The sequence below is a fragment of the Tachysurus vachellii genome, chromosome 6, assembly GCF_030014155.1.
Source record: "Tachysurus vachellii isolate PV-2020 chromosome 6, HZAU_Pvac_v1, whole genome shotgun sequence".
In the NCBI taxonomy this organism is placed as follows: Eukaryota; Metazoa; Chordata; class Actinopteri; order Siluriformes; family Bagridae; genus Tachysurus; species Tachysurus vachellii.
This window is the reverse complement of record NC_083465.1, coordinates 12355837-12376137: the sequence shown is the minus strand read 5'-3', so window position 1 is coordinate 12376137 and position 20301 is coordinate 12355837. Positions and strand designations below refer to the sequence as shown.

General features: G+C 38.0%; 1 protein-coding gene across 1 annotated transcript; it reads right to left on the bottom strand.

Annotated features, from left to right (window-relative positions):
• Positions 1-5326: 5326 nt before the first annotated feature.
• LOC132846781 (G-protein coupled receptor 151 protein) lies at positions 5327-6442 on the bottom strand. Its single transcript, XM_060871499.1, has one exon. It carries the CDS (start codon positions 6440-6442, stop codon positions 5327-5329), a length of 1116 nt encoding a protein of 371 aa, XP_060727482.1.
• Positions 6443-20301: the final 13859 nt, after the last annotated feature.

Sequence of the window (20301 nt, the reverse complement as noted above, 5' to 3'; positions counted from 1 at the left end):
CTGTAAGTGCGATTGATTGGCTCATAATTTTTAAGTGAGATACTTAACGCAAATTTCTGATACACCCAATGTAATTGTCTGATTTAGAGAATGAATGACACTCTTCTCTTATCAGTTGCTGTACTAGCTGTCTCTGATGTTTACTCAGGTGGCTGACATTGACTGACAGGTCCCAATGTATTGGTGGTGTCATGACAATTATCCACAGCCTGGATGTGCTGTACCAAAACAGTAGTAGGGTTTGCTGGCACCTCCAACATACTGGCAGGGAAGACATTCTTGACTTACTGTACTGTACCAATTGGAGACTGGCCCATAAGAGTGATATTGTGATCAGTGTCATTGTATACCTCCAATGTGATATTTGTTGGAGCCCCCCTTTTCAGCCTTACTAGACTTTCTGTGAATGCAAACTCATCTGTCAAACCGGGATTCACATCAGGTTCAAAAATAATTGTGCTGTCATCCTTGTCTGGCTGCATGCACACTTGGCATGAAACCTCCACTGTATTATGTTTGGGGACGTTCTCATGCTCTTTCATGGTCTTTACTGTGTATTCCCATTAGCTCTCTGCACTAACAAGGTTGATGAATGTCTGGACATTGCTCCTCTTTAGGACTGGCTCAATGTAATTCACAATTTGTTCTATCACATTGAAACCTATGGATAGGGTGAGAGAGATCTTGTGAGGCAGTGACGTCAGACTGGTTAGGTGTCTGTGATGCTAGTCTGAAGGTCACTTCAACATATCCAATGTAGGGCATATCAATAACACTTGCTGCCACAAGGTTCAAAGTATTTTATAATTCAAGACTAAAGAAGGTCAGAAACATCTCTCATTTGAACTTCTGATAAGTATTTCTGTTTCCACAATTCATCAATGACACATACACGAGAGCCAGTGTCCCACAATGCTTGAATTCTATAGCCATGCAGGTAATATTCAACAAGACACTGTCTTCCAACTAGGAAAGTAACAGGGGAATGCTGGTTAAATTGGGTGCTGCATGGGGAATGGACACGCATTGCCAGATAGGAATCTGGCATTGGTGAGTTTATACAAGTTTGCTTGTGTTAAACCCAGTGGTGAGTTGGGCATATCTTACCAAATACAGTGTTTCTTTTTACATCTTGAACACTGCTTCATTTTCTTCACTATTCTTTCACAGCCTGCACATCTTTGGGACTGGTCAGGGGATCTGGTTACTCCCTGTCCAGTGGAAGTAACCACTTTCCATTTTAAGGACTCTCTCTTGAAAACTTCATGAATCCTGCATCCTGCTTGGAAGTGATCGCCACTACCATATCAAAATCAGTGCATGCAATGGCCCTCTGTTCTTCGCTGCTGACAGTTAAAGCACTTTCTTGATGGGAACGAATAGGGGGTGCATAGTATTGTCAGAGCATATACTGTGTTTGAAACTAAATACTTGCTCTCTTTTGGTTGGTGGCTGGTGATGACCAATATGGCTGCACCTGACACTGAATGTTCTCTCTTTCAGGAACTCACTGTGCAGGAACAGGACATTATGGTGAGGCCAAACCTCGTTGCTCCAAGGATTCTCTGATGTGAGCTATTTCAGAAAGTGTTTGGAGTGAAGCTACATCGGTTCTCAGTTCTTTCAGTTCTGTCAGCATGTTGGAAGATAATATTGATGCAGTTGCATTGGTTTTCTTATCAGTTGATTTCTCCACTAGACTGAACTGCATGGACAGCAGTCATTGTGTGCTACACACTGGTTTTGTCTTTCTGTCTTATTTTTACTTTATTTAATTTTTTTACATTTATTAAGATTTCTTCAGCAGGGTCTTGTTACAACCGTCTAGAGGTCAGTCGCAACAGAATGGGCAAATGAATGTCTTAATTCAGAGATGTTATAATTCACAATCTTTTATTCAGTGGTTGACAAGGATTTTAGGCTTCAGGGGAGGACAAGGCCAAAATAATAAACAGAACAATCTTCCACAAACACCTCTCTCTTACTAAACAGAAAAATGAAAGAAAATAAAATACATTTCTTCTTACCCAACTCCCTCTAAAAAAACCCCAATATAATAAAAGGTTCCTAAAATATCTGGCGTCGATCCCCCTACATACCTTGTCACCATAAGTTGGTATGTTTTGGATAAAGGTGTATAATGAAATTGGCTGGCTAACAAGTCAAAAACAGAATCCGTAATCGTAGTCTATATCAGGCATGGGTCAAGCACAATCATATCTACCAGTTGAAATAATAAACATAGACCAAAACAAAACAAAACTCCCAGGCTCAACACAATCTGAACAGAAACTTTCTCTCTAAGACAGGACAATCAAAAATTACTGAAATGGGTTAACATTCAGAGAATATAGCATACAAATGGGCAATGCAACGCAAGCAAAGCAACCACGATTGCACGAAAAGGCAAAGAGAGGCAAAGAGGCCTCAATCAGGGATCCAGGCAGTCCTTTTATCTGGAACAGGTGGAGATGATAACCAATCAGAGCCTTTCTCCTATTAACTCAGAGAATGCCTTCCTGAAACACATGACAGGTACAAGAAAACACCAGAGGGCAGCACAGAAATAAAACAAAAGACTGAAGGTCATAGCAGTCTCATCTGTTGTTTTTGTGTCAAGGAGGAAGGGGTGCATGTCTACTTTAATGCTGTCATTTTGGAGACCGGTGAGTATGGTATGTAAGAACATGCTTTGACCTAAGACTGGATCATATTTGAGGCCTGATTGGCTTCCTGGGATGCAAACACTATTTTCTGGCACAGGTCAAGAACGCGAATAAGGAAATTCTGTGGCTTCTCTTTGTTACCTTGGCATTCAGAGGTAAGTTGCTTCTAAATTTCGGTTGCATTTTTTTCTTGGAAGTGAGAGCGCAAGATTCACCTGAGTGCAGGTATGTTCAGAGTTGGTTTTCCTTCTAAATAGCTTCATAGCTGTCAACCTGGAAAGATGGCATGATTACTGCATCAATAATCTCACACTCTGGATAACCTCTGCTTAGACTGTTCTCTGTCTGGTGCCTCAAACTTGCAAAGGTTAACTTATCTCTTTGACCTGGGTCACAGATTTGTCCAGAAATGTTTGCACCAAAGTGGACTTGAGAAACATGCTTAAAATTTTCACCTGCTTAATATCTACTTGGACCCTATGCTAATAGTCACCAAATTATTCACATAAAATGAACAGAAATGTATTAATTCACAGTTTCTTTGTATGTGAGCGAGGAGAAAAGAACTAGAAGGTAAGTATTTTTATTGAATAGCTACTTTCCACAGCAGCAAATAGTTCTTATTTACAAATAAATAGATAAATGAACTAATGAACTATGCAATAGCATATACTGTAAACTGATCAGCCATATCATTACAATCAATGACAGATGGTCATTTCTGAATGGTGGTTATAATAATAATAATAATAATAATAATAATAATAATAATAATAATAATAATAATAACAACAACAACAACAACAACAACAACAACAACAATAATAATAATAGCATTACCTGATAATACAATAATTACATATTGTATAAGGGAAATTTACCAAACAAAACTCAGTAGCTCACTACAGCTCATAAACAGAACACAGTAAGAGTAAACAAAAGAGGTCAAATTGATATATTGTGTTTAAAATACACCAATCATCCATAACATTATAACCACTGATAGGTGAAGTGAATAACAATGATCAAATTTTTTATTTGTCATTTCTACATTACAGCACAGTGAAATTATTTGTTTTTTTTTTGTTGTTTTTTTTTACATATATTAGAACGTTAGGAAGTTGGGGTCATACCCAAGGGTCCAACAGTGGCAGTTTGGAAGCATACACCCAAAATCTGATAGGTATCCCAGAGCATTAACTGTTGAGATTAAGCTGATTTGTTGGAAGCAACAATTAGTGGCAGCCATAAAGATCTAAGTGACTCTGAAAAGTGGCAAACTGTGATGGCTAGATGGCTGGGTCAGACCTCAGATCTCTGTTCTGTGTTCCTGGTATGCATGGAATAATACTGAGTAAAAGTGGTACAAGGAAGGACAACTGGTGCACCAACTCATGTGCACCAATGGCTCACTGAGCAGCATAGGATAGCCTGTCAGTTACAATCCCACAGAATAGCTACAGTAGCACAAGCTGCTGAAAATATCAATACTGGTTATAATAGAAAAGTGTCATATCACACAATGCATTGCAGCTTGTTTATGGGGAAGCGTACATGCAGACAGGTAAGAATGCCTATGCTGAACACTGTCCACCACCAAAGGTGCCCATTTTGAACACAGGAGCATCTGTTTTGGTATACATTACATGAATATTTTTCACGTCACCGTCTGACAATTAAAGATTTTAAACACTACCAGATAAACACGGTCAGATAAAACACAGTAGCAAACACCAGGAGAAAGTAATCATTATACTTCAAAACATTTGCATAGTTTTTATTCAACAAGTTTAAGCATACTAACTGACAGAATATCAAACATTTTACATTTGTTTTTACATGTTTACATTTGTATTTCGTAAAGTTTGTATTTATTATAATTCACATTTATTATATTTAGGCTATTAGGTACGGAAATCCTAAAAGGCAGGATTATTATATTTTTCCTTTCCTAGTTTTTCGTAATCACGACTTCATTTTCTCATGAGTTCTGAATGTACCCCATTGTTAATATGTAATGAATTATTAAAACGTTAAGCCTTTATTCTCGTAAACACTGTCAATTGTTTTGTGCCGTTCTGTATTAATTTAATGTTCTGTTATGTAAGAGCTGTTATGTGGAGGTTCGTTTTCCTCTTTCAGCCCTATTATCTCACTCACTCACTCACACACTCACTCATCTTCTACTGCTTATCCGAACTACCTCTGCCTATCTCAGGCGTCATCGGGCATCAAGGCAGGATACACCCTGGACGGAGTGCCAACCCATCGCAGGGCACACACGCAGGGCCAACCGGAGTACCCGGAGGATTATGTGCGGCTAGTTTACCTGTGCCTTCAAAAACAGTAGCTGAATTATTAGGGTCATTATATTGTCTTCGACGATAAAGATGCATACATCACAGCCTCCTTCTTAAGTGTAAACTTGTGACTTAAAAGCTGTCAATCACATGAGTCCCTGATCAAAGTAAAAGCGAATGCGATCATACATATCCATGATGCTGCGTTAATGTGCTTTTGCTGCCTCTAGAACATATTCTTACGCGGAGATCATGAGAAAATGAAGTCGTTATAAAGACAAAACAAGAAAGAAAAAAATATAATAATGCATGGCCTCTTAGGACTTCCGTAATTAGTTTTTTTTTTTACATTGATGCTTGTCAGAATCGAGCATGGCAGTGTTCTAGTTCTTCCCATGGAAAAGGGTTGGTGTTGTCTACAACTGCGGTGTTCCGCCGACTGGTCCAAAAATGCTTGACATCAGGCAAAGGTCTCCCGAGCGCATCAGTGTGTATCATGTTATCGTCCAGCGCGCCGACATCCATCTCTCTCCGCTCCCTTTCCCCTTCCCACGATGCTCCTCGACACAGCAGCCGTGCCAGGTTTTCTCTGAGAGGCATCATGCTGAGAAGGATGGCGGGAGATGATGCGCTGGTCAGGTAGGTGCACACCTGGGCTAGGACAAGCAGCGCAACTGTGGGCTGGCGGGTGTCATGGGGACGGTGTCGCAGCCACAAAAATACTGTCCATTCGGGTAGCAGCAGAAGCGCGTTAGCTGCAGTGACGCTAAGCAAAGCAAGACGGCTTTCAGTCCTGCACTCCGATCGCGCCCCGTGGCCACGTGTGACTCGAAAGATGGCACGCACATGACACGCGGCGGAAAAGATGACCGGGAGGACGTAGACCACCAGAGCGTAGATTTTACTATACACGCGCATGAAGTCACATGAGTGATTCGGTAGCTCGGTGACACACAGACTGAAATTCCCTTTCACCTGCAACTTTGAAAATACGATCTGGAGGACAGGTAGCGCAAACCCAAGAAGCCATATGCAGCCAGCAGAAATAAGAACTCTTTTTAGTTTGAGGTGAGCATCACATTCAATATGATATCGCTCTCGGCTTATGACTACGAGAGTCATAGATTTTGCTGCCAAACAGCCATGCTGGAACCATTCAGCTGTCCTGCAGGCGAAATGTCCAAGTGTCCATGTCCGATTGTGATAAGTGACTGCCCGCGTCGAACTGCACACTGCAAGGATCAAGAAGTCTGTTCCGCTAAGGTTAGCGAGCATCACGGCCATCCCAGAAGCACTTTTCTTAACCATTACATTGTGTATCAGTACAACAAAGACCAAAATATTTCCTATTATTCCTACCGCGCAGATCGATGCAAAAATGACAGATAAGATGACCGCCGTGTCCTCGCCGGTCACCTGCTGAACCCCTCCATCAAAACCCACAAAACACGCGTTCAGCGCAGTTTCAGGCTCCATGAGCGCGTGGATACACGGCCACTATTATTTAGCGTCTTCAATGTCTCTAGTAACCTTTTTTTTTGCAGAAACAAATCTGTGGTACGAGTGTCATAGCGACAGAGACCCCCGCGCTTCTGTACACTGTTTTGCTTCAGTTTGAGCTTATGTAAGTTTTTATTGTTAGCCAGTTACTTAATGCACTTGTTGCACGTACATAAAAAAATGCACGCTGTGCCTGGGGGGCATCATCAGACGAAGTCGCAAATAGGTTGTGCATTAATTTCAGCTCACTGCTTCTATCATTTTGAACATGGAGTACGGCTTTTGTTGTTTGTGTACACAGATTCAAGCAACGCTCCTACACTAAATAATATAGAATATTTAGACTTAGATTTAATATTTAGTTGGTGATAAGATTAAAGGGATGCACAAAAGTCTAAATGATACTGGATTGTCGTGGAAAGGTTTCTGAAAACTAGATGCTTACTACATCTTACTTCAGCTCACTAACATCACTCTTGTAGAACATAGCAGTGTTCTGTAGCTTTAAAACTCAACAGACTAAGATCCTAAAGCTTGCTTATACGCATGTTCAGGTTGGTGCTACGGTGTTAAAGTTTGTATGTTGTATGTTAAACTCCTGCATGTCTCTCAATAAATATACTGTTGTTAAAAAAGGATTTTTGCCTTGCCACTCGTCATTCAACAACTCTCTTTCTTTCGGTTTATATCAAAATGATAATATATTCACTATGTATTCGTGCCTAAAACAGCATTAGTATTGAATTAAACACCACAAAACAGATGCCCAGATAGCCAGTAAACTTACCAGGATGTTTTTAAGAGCTGGGATCAAAACTGATAAGCAATGCCAGAAACGGGTGTCTCCACAGAGCAGAATTAGACCCAAATGCAGGCATAACCTAAAAGGTTTTATTAGGGAAAATACAAAAACACTTTGAAGACAAAAGGACTGAAGTAACAAACCAGAAAACCAGAAGAGATAAACCAAAAACACAAAAGCACAAACACAAGGACTCAGATAAAAAAACAGAGGCAAGACAACCGGCATAAACAGTGACAATCAGGTGTGCAGAGCAGAACAGATAAGGAAAGGCTGGGGCTAACACACAATAAAAAAAAACAACAAAAAAACAAAAACAAAGGCACATGGCACAGAAACAAAGCCTGCCAGAATGTCCCCCTGGTGTTCAGGCAGAGAATAGTCCCATCCTTACCTGACAACCACAGACCTGATTAGGGTAAAGCCGTTACTTAAGATGAACACAAGAATAATGTTTTTATTTATTTATTTTAAATCATGTATTTTGATTCCTTAATTCTATTTATTTTTGTAGCCACTAGTCTCATTATACTCAGCTGTTTTGCATTTCCATAGTACTTATAGATCTTGGTTGTTCCACTCCAGATGCAGCACATAGCGTTTTTGCCACACAGGCATCCTTCCTGTTTTCATGTGGGTTTTGTCATTTTGGATTTACTGGTGGACCCAGGATTGCCTCTGTGTCCACAACGACCCTGGCAACTTCTAGTTACAGTACATGTGCATTGTATGGTGAGTTTTGTCATATGGCCAATTGTTTATGACATACTCTTGTTTTTCTTTGTTGGTTCTTATTCTTTTTATTGTCACATCTGTACAAAAACATAAAGTGGCTACTGAACTCTCTAATCTAAGATCTGGGGAAAAACTTTTTGATTAATATTATTAGCATATTTACATATTAGCATATTAGAATATGAATATTTAAGACACTTCACTTTCTGTGTGTGTGTTGTGTGTTTGTGTGTGTGTGTGTGTGTGTGTGTGTGTGTGTGTGTGTGTGTGTGTGTGTGTGTGTGTGTGTGTGTGCAAAACCCCCTGCCCCATCTTTGTAACATGTTGCCCAAAGCTTCCATCTTAGTTTTTTCTACACAGAAAAGGCTGAACCATTAGATTAATGGTCTTCTTTGAAAATTCAGGTCACTAGTAAAAGGAAACAGAATCTTATTTCTGGGGGTAAATCTGCCCACCTATTTTTTATACAGCAACATCTTTTAAGAGCATCACATGTTAATAAAAATCTCCCTTAAAGGCTTTCATAAAAGCAAGGCTTGACTCCAGTGGACAATAAAAACCTATTTTGAATGAAGTAACAAATCATTGACCTAACTTCTACTTTCACTCATAGTAGAGTTTTGAAAATAAATACAAAGTTATAGAAGTGAAAAATGTTACAAGACAGTCCATGTGGTAAGGGCAGCACTTATTCCGGGGCCCAGCTGGGCTTGTTTAGTTCCCAACTGTCAATGACTTGAATTTTTTTTAACAGATAAGCAATGGGGATATTAGCACTGGCTGGCAAGCATAATTAATGGCTGATTAAAGGACAAAAAAATGGCATTTGAAAATATTAAATTATTAAACCATTAAGCTAAGGCTGTCAGGGCTTTTGCTTGGACATTCTCTGCCGAAACATTAGGGGGCAGGGTGTTTTGTCACGTGTCTCGTCATACTCTCCTGGTTGTAATTGGACTCATTATCATGTCTATTTATTTTCTATTTAGTCCTCGTCTTTTGTATCGGTTCTTGTGGCATGTTTTGCTGGTTCCCAAATGATGGGCTGGAGAGATCTGGCTTGCAATATGAGTGATGACAAAACAACAATATATGAGCCCATATGTTGTGTTTTTGCACCATAAGACACCCAACTAAACTGCAAAATATCAGTGTGTTGTAAGACGCCCAAGCAGTCTGTGTTCTACATTCAAATGTGTAAATCAGGGAGCCATAAATACACTGATTTTGAATTTAACTCTTTTAACTGAGACTTAAGTGCACATAACAACAAAAAAGTAAACATTTAGGCCACAATACAGTGGTGCAGGTCTAATAAACTGAAATAAAAAAAGTCACACTGGATGTGTCTGCTAAATGCTGTAAATGTAATATATCCAGCAGATGGCAGCACAGCCCATTGTACAAGCCGAATTAAGCTCTTTAACCTGTCACGCGGCATGAAGTCGATTTTAATATATTTTGGAGTGAAATATAGTTTTACTGAAAGATATTATATTAAAAATGCACTAAAAGATTTCTGGTATCCCGTTGTGTATTTTATGCAATCCCATAATATAGATCAATATGTAGACTTCTTAAATAGGATAAGCCACACAGACTATGCATATTAGGCTGTTTGTTCTGTTAGGGCTAACTGTTTCGCAGAAATGAGTTTGTCCAGGTTTGGATTTAAATAAAACAAAATTCAATAAATAATTTGGGGGAAAATGAAACATATTAAGTAAAAACTCCCGTCAGTTTGCACGAAGCAGGAAGGATGCGGATATGGCGGAATGCAGAAAACCTTTCTGCGTAGAGGCCATCTTTATTTAATCTAAATTGTATTCGCTTATTTTGCTGTTATGCATATTGGACTCCTTAATCTGGGCAGTAATCTCGGGTGCTGCATAATGAAAAGAGTTTATCCCGCAGGGCGTATAGACTGTATAGGAGAGCACCTGAGCGCGTGCGGCGTACTGCCCAGGTACACTGCAAAAGGAGGGAGGGGGTGGAGGGTGGGTCAATATGAAGAGTCCAATTTGGGTGAGATGAAAATAAATAGAAGTCATTGCAGATAACGCACACACAATTTCGCCATCTATTTAACATTCATTGAATTGAATAATCCACCCCTTATTATCGTAAATGGCCTGCATATTTACCCTGAATATGCTAATTTATGTTGGCTGGAAGCGGTTCTTGATTTAATAATTTTTTTCATCAGTGTATGCATATCTTTCCACTTTATAAAGGTTTGCATGGGTTATAGGTTCTATGTACAGCGATAATAGAGGTGATGGGCAGGGATGAGAAGGTTTGGCGTGGATATGCTTTGTCTTATAGCTGCTGATTGTCTTTGAGTCTGTTATATCCATTTCTTGCGCTCTGCCCGCGGACAAACCAGTTACATTTCAATCAGTGGATGCACTGAAAAGTCATTACGCTAATCTAGGCGCTGAAAGGCACGGCGTCGTTACCCCTCACTCAGCATTTATAATTGGTTGTCACTTTGCATAGGAGCAGAGCGCAGCCTCTGGGCCAACTCCGTTCTTATCTTTTTCTTTAAAGGAAAAATAATGGACAACTTATTGTTGATCTGACGATAGAAAATATTAACAAGTTAAATGTCATTTTCCTACGCTCCAGCATGTAGACTTAAATCCTATTTCCTGATGTTTTTTTTAGCCCTTTAGCCAGAACCAGAAGTTCTCAAACGTTCTCAATTTTAAATGCTGACTTCGAACCATAACAGCCAACATATACACATTTGTTTAGGAATGTGTTTTCATTTGTTTAGAAATTATAAAACGAGCTGTACAATAGGAAAGCGCCGTTTAAGTCATCACAAACACACGTGTGCTATAGACATAGTTCATTCAATAATTTCCTAACTGACAGGCCTTGTCCCTGGTCTACACTTTCATGCACATTGTAGATGTTAGCAAGCTGCTAACTGCATGATATATTGGATCAGAGGCGCTGATGGGATAAGGTAAAAAAATAATGCAGGACCCAGGACTAAGATTGTGCTAAGACTAAATTATGCCATGTACTAAATTATAATTTAAATGAGTATAGATAACATGTCTCAAAAAAGGTAGTCAGAACCAGTTTTGGGACCCGGAGATGTAGCCTCTATAATCTATGCACACTGTTTACACTCCATGCAAAACAGTTCTAATTAATGAAGCTAAATAAACCAGTCAATGATGACCAGATACTTGTGTTTCCTCCTTATTTATTTACTTACTTTACATACTTACTTACTTACTTAAGCCCACAAAATGGGCACTGCGTTTAAAAATACATCCCATATCAGAGGTATGTTGAAATGTATGTGTGGAGCAACATAACCCCTAGTGTCTGTGACAATTCATTTGCCAAATGCCAAATTATTATTATTATTATTATTATTATTATTATTATTATTATTATTATTATTATTATTATTATTAGGATAATGCTCGTTTTTTATGCAGTGTTTTAAGGCTCCTGAAACTATTGCAAGCCGTCTGGCGGGAAAGAAAGAAAGAAAGAAAGAAAAGGTGTTATGTAGCATTTGTGGTGGACACTATTACTCCTAAACTGTCTCAACCTCGGCAGAATCTTTTGTCATAGTCTCCTGATTACGTGCTGTATGGAAACAGTGCTGAAGTTAATGACATGTTTGACATGCAAAAGGCGCTCCTGGTCATGGAGATGTACATGTTCGAACGCAAATCAGTCAACAATCAAGGGTGAAGGGCAAGAGAATGGCAAACACACTATACAGATAGATTAAAATAAGAGCCTCTGTCTCCAGACGCATCAAGTGTCCTCGCGTTTATAAGTGATATTTTACAATCCTGCTGATTAATGCACACACAACCTCGCCGTTGACCTTGGCTGCAGCGCTTGGTTAAACAGAGTACTTCTGTATACGATCTTCGATTAGTGCTGATACATGAGCGTATTCCTTGTGTATGGTACACGGTCAAAGTCACAAGAAAGTGCCAGGCCTACTTCACTGAACATGCACTTGTTCTGATTATCTAAATGGACACCTTAGATGCCTTTGATCTAGGAAAAATATTGTCATATTTAATAAGATCCTGTGCAGTGGGTTTGTGAGAGTCTTGTTTATGCCCATTATTTTTCTCTTAGGTTCCTCCAATCTTTCAAGAATCTGCTCCTACACAGATCATATTGTACTAATATCCTACTATAATCACACCATTGACAGTAAATCCATACACTTTAGAAAATGATGTTCAGTTCTATGCTGTAGAATGCTTGCATTTCCCAGCCATGAATTATACTATACATTATACATGAATATATTATATTATATTATATTATATTATATTATATTCCATACATTTGCATGATATTTGAGATTGTATGACTTCATTGTTAAACTTGGGGTCATCTAGAATAAACATATTTTTTCATTTATCGCGGGCACACACACACACACACACACACACACACATATATACATGTACACACATATATATATATATATAATCACAAACACACATCAGCACAAACGCACATGTATATATTACATATATACATATATATTACAATTGCTGAATTACATTCTATGAACAGTGTTAGTCAGGAAAGACAAGAGAGAATGTTGAAAATGGCAAATAAACTTTAAGGCATTAAAATTTCCTTTGAAATTTTGATTATTTGCCTGTTTATTTATGTTTGCCCTAAAGCATGAGTTTAATGATGAATGCAGAATCAGGAGGTTTCAATGCAACATTAACATGGTGGAAGGAAAGAGTAATAGTAATAGCATTATTATACTGAAATACTTGTTGCCCTGACAGAACTGTTTATATCAATCAGTATATTAAAGCCTATTCTGACCTAACACAGTTAATACTTAAATTAATTTTGATGTCAGAATTTCCACTGAACCCTAACTCTAACCCTTTCACTGATTCTTCCACAGATGTCTGTGAGATGTCTCTCACAGATGTCTATAAGAGAGATTCTTATGCCTAATTCCTCAACCAGATGAGCAAAAATCTAATCAGTCTTTAAATCAATCATGAGCCTTGTATCATTTACATTTATGAATTTTTTCAGATGCTCTTATTCAGAGCTGCCTAGAAGCAAAAGGACAATAAATTATACAGTGTACCACTTTTTTCCACTCAGGCTTTCAGGGGTTAAGGGCCTGCTCAAGGGCCCAGGAGTGGCAGCTTAGCAATGCTGGGATTTGAACTCATGACCTTCTGATCAGTAGTGGTGTAAGCCAAACAGATATGTTCTAGACATTAAGCTTTAGTTGTTAATCAGGATTGATTATTTCAGTGTGGCTTCAGCCACCTTGACCATGACTACAGACCTCTAAGTAGAAATGCTGAATATGTGTGTACACTTGATTGTGAGCATACAAATGAGTGTGATCTTTTTGCAATATTATTGTCCTTTATGCACATACACACACACAGACATACACATTCAGGAAGAACAAGTGTTAGAGCTTATGATGCTAACAGGAGACAATTCAACCACCCATGATCATGACCACAGACCCAGTGATCTTTGCACCCTGACCTCTCACCTCTCAAACAGGTCTGCTTTATCCATATCATAATAGACTCCAAAATCTGGCATAGAGATCTCGTTGCCCCATTTAAGCTGTTAGTTAAACACTGCTTTCCTCACGGGCAGATTGTCCCATTATCATTCTAAGATTAGAGCTTTATTCAAGGTTAATCCCTTCTGCAGGCAAAATGAAACATAACACTGAATGAAAATGCAAACTGTATTATTTATTGTCTGTTATTCATGAGATAATTCTGTGACTGCAGCAGTTTAAGAGTGTGATAATGAGACATCTGTTTTGTAGTCTTCTTAAGAGCAGTGCAGTGCTAAAAAATGGTCAAAAACATGCAGGATTATGAAATTTATCTCTCTGAAATGTCAGTAAATACTATACATTATCCAACATTACTTATTTTCATTTTTGTTTAAATAGGAGTCTCAATCCTGTTCTACACATGCACTCCACATAACTTATAATGCGATATTTGCAATACCATAATTTATTTTGTATATGCATTGTACTATATAAAGATGCATATATCTACATATGTATATCATGCACAGCATGTTATATTTTAGCGTGTTCACCACTGCATATTGTTTGTACATACATACATAGACCAAATATATCCTAATTTATAATACTCATAGCACCTAATGTACATAAGACATTCACACTGCCTTGTACACCCCCCCCTCACCGCCACCGCCTAGCTGTGTATCGTTCTTTGTAATTTATTGAAAATCTGCCACATATGCACTTCTTGATGGATGCTAAATGCTTTTCATTGGCTTCGTGCATTTATTTTACTTTGCTCATTGACAATTAAATTCAAATCTAATCTAATTTTTTCCTTCATCAAAGACTGAATATAGGATACTTTTTTTGAGCATACCAATTTTTCAAGTGATCAAACATATTGAAATTTGTGAGTAGCAGGTGTTACTTATTGCCCATGCGTATGCTGTTAAAGTGACTGTTTAAACAATTAATGACTTTTAACTTTTTGCTTTAAGTCCTTGGTTTTGCCTGTGACCCATTGCACAAGCACTGGTTATAGCCAGTACTTTGAGCTGTGTAGAAAAACTCAATCAGTGATATCAACAACCTCTTCCAAATGGCAGAAGTGATAGCATCTCAATCCACCATAAAGGCCATACCACAAGATTTAAGCCACTCATCAGCAGTAAGAATAGGAAAGCCTGAAAGATTGAATTTCACAAAGAAATACAGAGATGAGCCACAAAAGTCTACAACCACGAATAATCTTAACCAAAGTGCTTGAAAGGCTAGAGTATGCAGAAAAAAAAGGATCTGCTCATGATCCAAAACATTTGAGCTCATCTTGTGCTTGCATAGCTGTTTCTGGAACAGGCTTATGATGGGAACTCATAATGGTAGCATCAAGAATTCAGAAGTCTATAGAAACATTCTGTCTGCCAATTTACAGAGAAATGCATCCAACCTAATCATGAGGAACTTTGTCATGCAGCAAGACAATTACTAGTCTATTACAAGATATTTACCATATCAAACATGCATGTCACCTCCTGTAGAGGGGAGGGAAAAGAGAAAGAAGAACAGAAAAAAAACAGAAAGGAGTACAAGCCTGAAAAACCATTAAGATTTTCCCCACTCTGTTGTTTTGATGCAAAAATTAAGTGAAGCTCTTGGCCTGCATTATTTTATGCATATTCATCTTTTGAACAAAATACAACATAATTGAAAAATTAAAATTATAAACATTTTGCACATGCACTATACACAATAAGAAAAAAACATTAACAATCTCTAGATAAGTCTATAAATAAGAGCTCTCATTAGGAGTCACAGAGTTTGCTATTTCAGTAAGCACAACTGAACTGCTAGGACTATTACTAAAAAAACACACATATGCTTGTCAGGTACTGGAAAAATCCTCAAATGCATTTAAATTGTTTACCTTGACCAGGATAAAATAATTAATGAAGACAAATCATGCTTGTTCTTGTTATTTGACTAGAGAAAAAATATAAGTTATCTTTTGAGTAATCAGCCTACTCATTCTACATTATCTCATTTCAAAGAGATTTGTTCACATTTGTTTTTAAAGTATAGGCTTAGGGTTTGAGTTATTCTGTTTTATGTGTTATGGCACAAATGCAGGGAAATTTCCCCTCGTGTCTATTTTCGAGGTCACATTGGCCATAGGATTTTTGTTTTGTTTTGTTTAAATATGTCTTTGTTTATTGTTCATTAAGAATACTAGACTGCTAAAATTGTACTAATACCTTTGAGGGAGACTGCAGATTGGCATGAGAAGGTCACTTATCAGATGATTGACATGAGAGGTTGCTGATCCACCACTCGTTCCCACAAATGGCTTCTGCGCACAGTTTAGCAGATAATTAAAATTTAAATCGAGTTAAACCATTCAAAGAGAAGTGCATAAGACTAAGCTTGTAAAATGACACCATCGATAATCCCCGAAACAGAGAAACGCACAGCATATGCTCAACTACGTCAAAACATGTGTGCAGCCAAAGAACAGCCGCTGCTTTGGAGGCTCTGGTCAGGTGTTCAAAAAAATCTGTTCTTACTGCAAGCAGCTCACTACAGCACAAAACTGCAGAACCAAAGCACCAGTCATGGTATCAAGTGTGGAAGCACTAGCCACATAGGCTAATCCATGTTCTCAATAAGCTCATCATGTTTCTGTCTTCTACATTAATGACTGTAATAAATGCTACCCACACAACCAATTTCTGTTATACCTGACACACACCTCAATATGGGCAACCCTATTAGTTGACCCCATTAGACTGTGTATGTGTTTGTGTATTTGTGGACACTGTCAAATGTCCCCACATCTCCAAAACTGTCAGATATTCCTATCTTCTATACAAAATTTACACAGATTGTCATACAAGCTCAGTTTTGAACCACTGATCCAGAAGATGTGTGGCAGCAAATGCACATACTGTACTTACAAAAATCCTACAGTTCTTATAGTTTTTTTAAAGAGCAACATCAAAAACAAAAATTCCAACAACCCTATGACTACTGCTTAGGTAACATGATGAATGACTGTGTGTGTGTGAGGACTCCATCAAATATTTCTGATCTGTTTTCTGTGGGTACATATCTTGCTATCCTTGGGTCACTTAGTCTTACATAGTCATCAGGTTACCGAAGCAGTCCACTTTTTATTAAAGATGAAATGGCTACAGATCACCGATAAGAAGAATAAAGAGGATAAATGTGAAAGCTGACCTCACAATTACTAAAATAGGATTTTAGTGACAAATTAAAAGTACTATTGTGTGGCTCGACGTGGTCTGGCATAGTCAGAGATGATGTCCTCGTTTTTGATCTTTTTCACTCTTAAGTTACCATATAAATAATGAAGTGGTAGGATCAAGCGCTCTGACCGCCATAGCCCAGGTCTGATTCTGGGGCCACTAGGGGGTTTCTCAAGCCAGTCCATTCTCAGTGCTGGTGCCAAGCCTGGATTAAAATGGGAGGATTGCATCAAGATTACGACAAAAATTCTGTGTCAAATCAAATATTTGGATGATCTGAATGAATTGCTGTTGCAAACCCTAATAAGTGCAGCCTAAGAAAAGCAACAACAACTGAGTAGCTCAATTAGCTGAAGAGAAATTTTACACAGAAATTCAGTTTTTAATGTACAAACCTAAAATACTTAAGATACAGCCACACAGTTATTATTTTGATTCCCAATTAGCAGTGTATGTCAGATATAGCATCTGAAGGATATTTTGATATCTAAGACAAAGAGTGGTCAAGCTTCAACAGTGGTCAACAGTATGAACATCCTAATCTTGTTTAAGATGAAAACTCTGGAAAAGATGACGTATAAGAACAGGGAATGAAATTTCAAGCATAACCAAAGAATTGAGCCTAGTACTGTCTAGGAAATGGAAAAAATCAATACTGTCTGATCATCATGCATGTTTATTCATTTTATTAAATTTTTCTTACATTTAAAGAATACAAAAGCCAAAAGATACAATGGACCCACAATACTGTTAAATATGATATTAATAGCCATCTCATATGAATCATTGCTATATGCTGTATATAAGGGTAAGGGTAAATAGTATTCCAGTTCCTTGTTACCTTATTATCCAGTTAACATTACTATATTGCTTAGTCCTAGCGTTTAATATATATCTCAGGTGCATCTCAGTAAATTAGAATGCTGTGGAAAAGTTCATTTATTACAGTAATTCAACTCAAATAGTGAAACTTGTGTATTATATAAATTCAGTACACACAGAATGAAGTAGTTTAAGTCTTTGGTTCTTTTAATTGTGATGATGTTGGATAATATTTAACAAAAACCCACCAATTCAATATCTCAAAAAATTAGAATATGGTGACATGACAATCAGCTAATCAACTCAAAACACCTGCAAAGTTTTCCTGAGCCATCAAAATGGTCTCTCAATTTGGTTCATTAGGCTATACAATTATGGGGAAGACTGCTGATCTGACAGTCCAGAAGACAATCATTGACACCCTTCACAAGAAACCCTTCATTTGGAAACCAAGGTCCTAGAGTCTGGAGGAAGGGTGAATAAGCTAATAGCCCAAGTTGCTTAAAGTCCAGTGTTAAGTTTCCACAGTCTGTGATGATTTGTGGTGCAATGTCATCTACTGGTGTTGGTCCACTGTGTTTTTTGAAAAAAAAAAAGTCACTGCACCCGTTTACCAAGAAATTTTAGAGCTTCATGCTTCCTTCTGCTGACCAGCTTTTTAAAGATGCTGATTTCATTTTGCAGCAGGATTTGGCACCTGCCCACACTGCCAAAAGCACTAAAGGTTGGTTAAATGTCCATGGTGTTGGTGTGCTTGACTGGCCAGCAAACTCAAAAAGACCTGTATTGTCAAGAGGAAAATGAGAAACAAATTTACCAAATAATGCAGATGAGCTGAAGACTACTGTCAAAGAAACCTGGGCTTCCATACCACCTCAGCAGTGCCACAGACTGATCACCTCTATGCCACACCGAACTGAGGCAGTAGTTAAAGCCAAAGGAGCCCCTAACAAATATTGAGTACATATACAGTAAATGAACATACTTTCCAGAAGGCCAACAATTCACTCACTCACTCACACTCATTTTCTACCGATTTCTTATCCGAACTACCTCGGGTCACGGGGAGCCTGTGCCTATCTCAGGCGTCATCGGGCATCAAGGCAGGATACACCCTGGGTGGAGTGCCAACCCATCGCAGGGCACACACACTGAACAATTCACTAAAACATTTTTATTGGTCTTATGAAGTATTACAATTTTTTGAGATGGTGGGTTTTTGTGTATGTATATATATATATATATATATATATATATATATATATATATATATATATATATATATATATATATATATATATTCATTCATTCATTCATCTTCTACCGCTTATCCGAACTACCTCGGGTCACGGGGAGCCTGTGCCTATCTCAGGCGTCATCGGGCATCAAGGCAGGATACACCCTGGCTGGAGTGCCAACCCATCGCAGGGCACACACACTGAACAATTCACTAAAACATTTTTATTGGTCTTATGAAGTATTACAATTTTTTGAGATGGTGGGTTTTTGTGTATATATATATATATATATATATATATATATATATATATATATATATATATATATATATTGTGTGCCTGAATTTCAGGATATCGGTGACAGCTGCTCAAGTCTGTGAATAAGAGCTGATTAGGCCAGTGTGTGTGTGTGTGTGTGTGTGTGTGTGTGTTTGTGTAAGAGTGTAATATTTCATTTTGTAGTGCCTCACTGTGGTTCTGATCCCTGATTAGAATCTAATTACCCAGTTTAGACTGTAAGTGGTCTTTGGTGATGGAAAGAACCCAGTTTGGATTAGTGTGTGTATGGATGAATGAAAATGTGTTTTTTTGTGAATCCTTTCTGTTAGTTGTAGGTTGTGTTGGTATGTGTGTTCTGGTTCTCAAGTGACTGTGCTAATTCAGACTAAAAAGATGCTTTGGGATGTCACCTTCACTTTCGTACTTCTTTTGGTGCTTACAAGGTTGAGTTAATAAGTATGATGTGTGTGTGTGTGTGTGTATGTGTGTGTGTGTGAGAGAGAAGAGAGAGAGAGAGAGAGAGAGAGAGAGAGAGAGAGAGAGAGAGAGAGAATGAAAAGTTATAGTCCATGATCTAACTGGTGATTATTATGCAACAGCTGTGGATGATATGGATCACAGATAATGGGAGGATTATGAGAAGAAACTGACATATCATCTCTAAGAATAGCTTCTGTTAATTGGGACTAAATCAAGGACACTCATTGGGGACTCTGACATTTCTATTAAATTAAGGCCATTAGAGAACTGACTGGAATTACTGAGCATTACTAGCATGGTGATGATGGTGTTGCCTTTGTGTACATTTTCTCTCAACTGTCTGCTTTTTATAATACCCCTGCTTATACAGCAAATGGTAGAGGTTAGTATTTTTTGTATACATCATTTTGGATGGACGGATGGAAGGAAGGAACAAAGGGAAAGAAAGAAAGAAAGAAAGAAAGAAAGAGTATATGTAAAAAAATAAAAAATAAAATAAAATCCTATTTGAACAGAAACAAACAGCGGCATAAAACTTACTATATTTATTGTCATGTAATTCTGTGAGGTTTTATCTTGTCACTTTAAATGCATACATATTTTACTGCACATCATGTCGGAAATTATATGACTAAAACAGGACCAAAAAACACTACTGGAAAAAATAT

What these genes read in the sequence shown, in the direction of transcription:
- LOC132846781 (XM_060871499.1), bottom strand. Translation starts at nt 6,442, where the DNA reads ATGGAGCCTGAAACTGCGCTGAACGCGTGTTTTGTGGGTTTTGATGGA.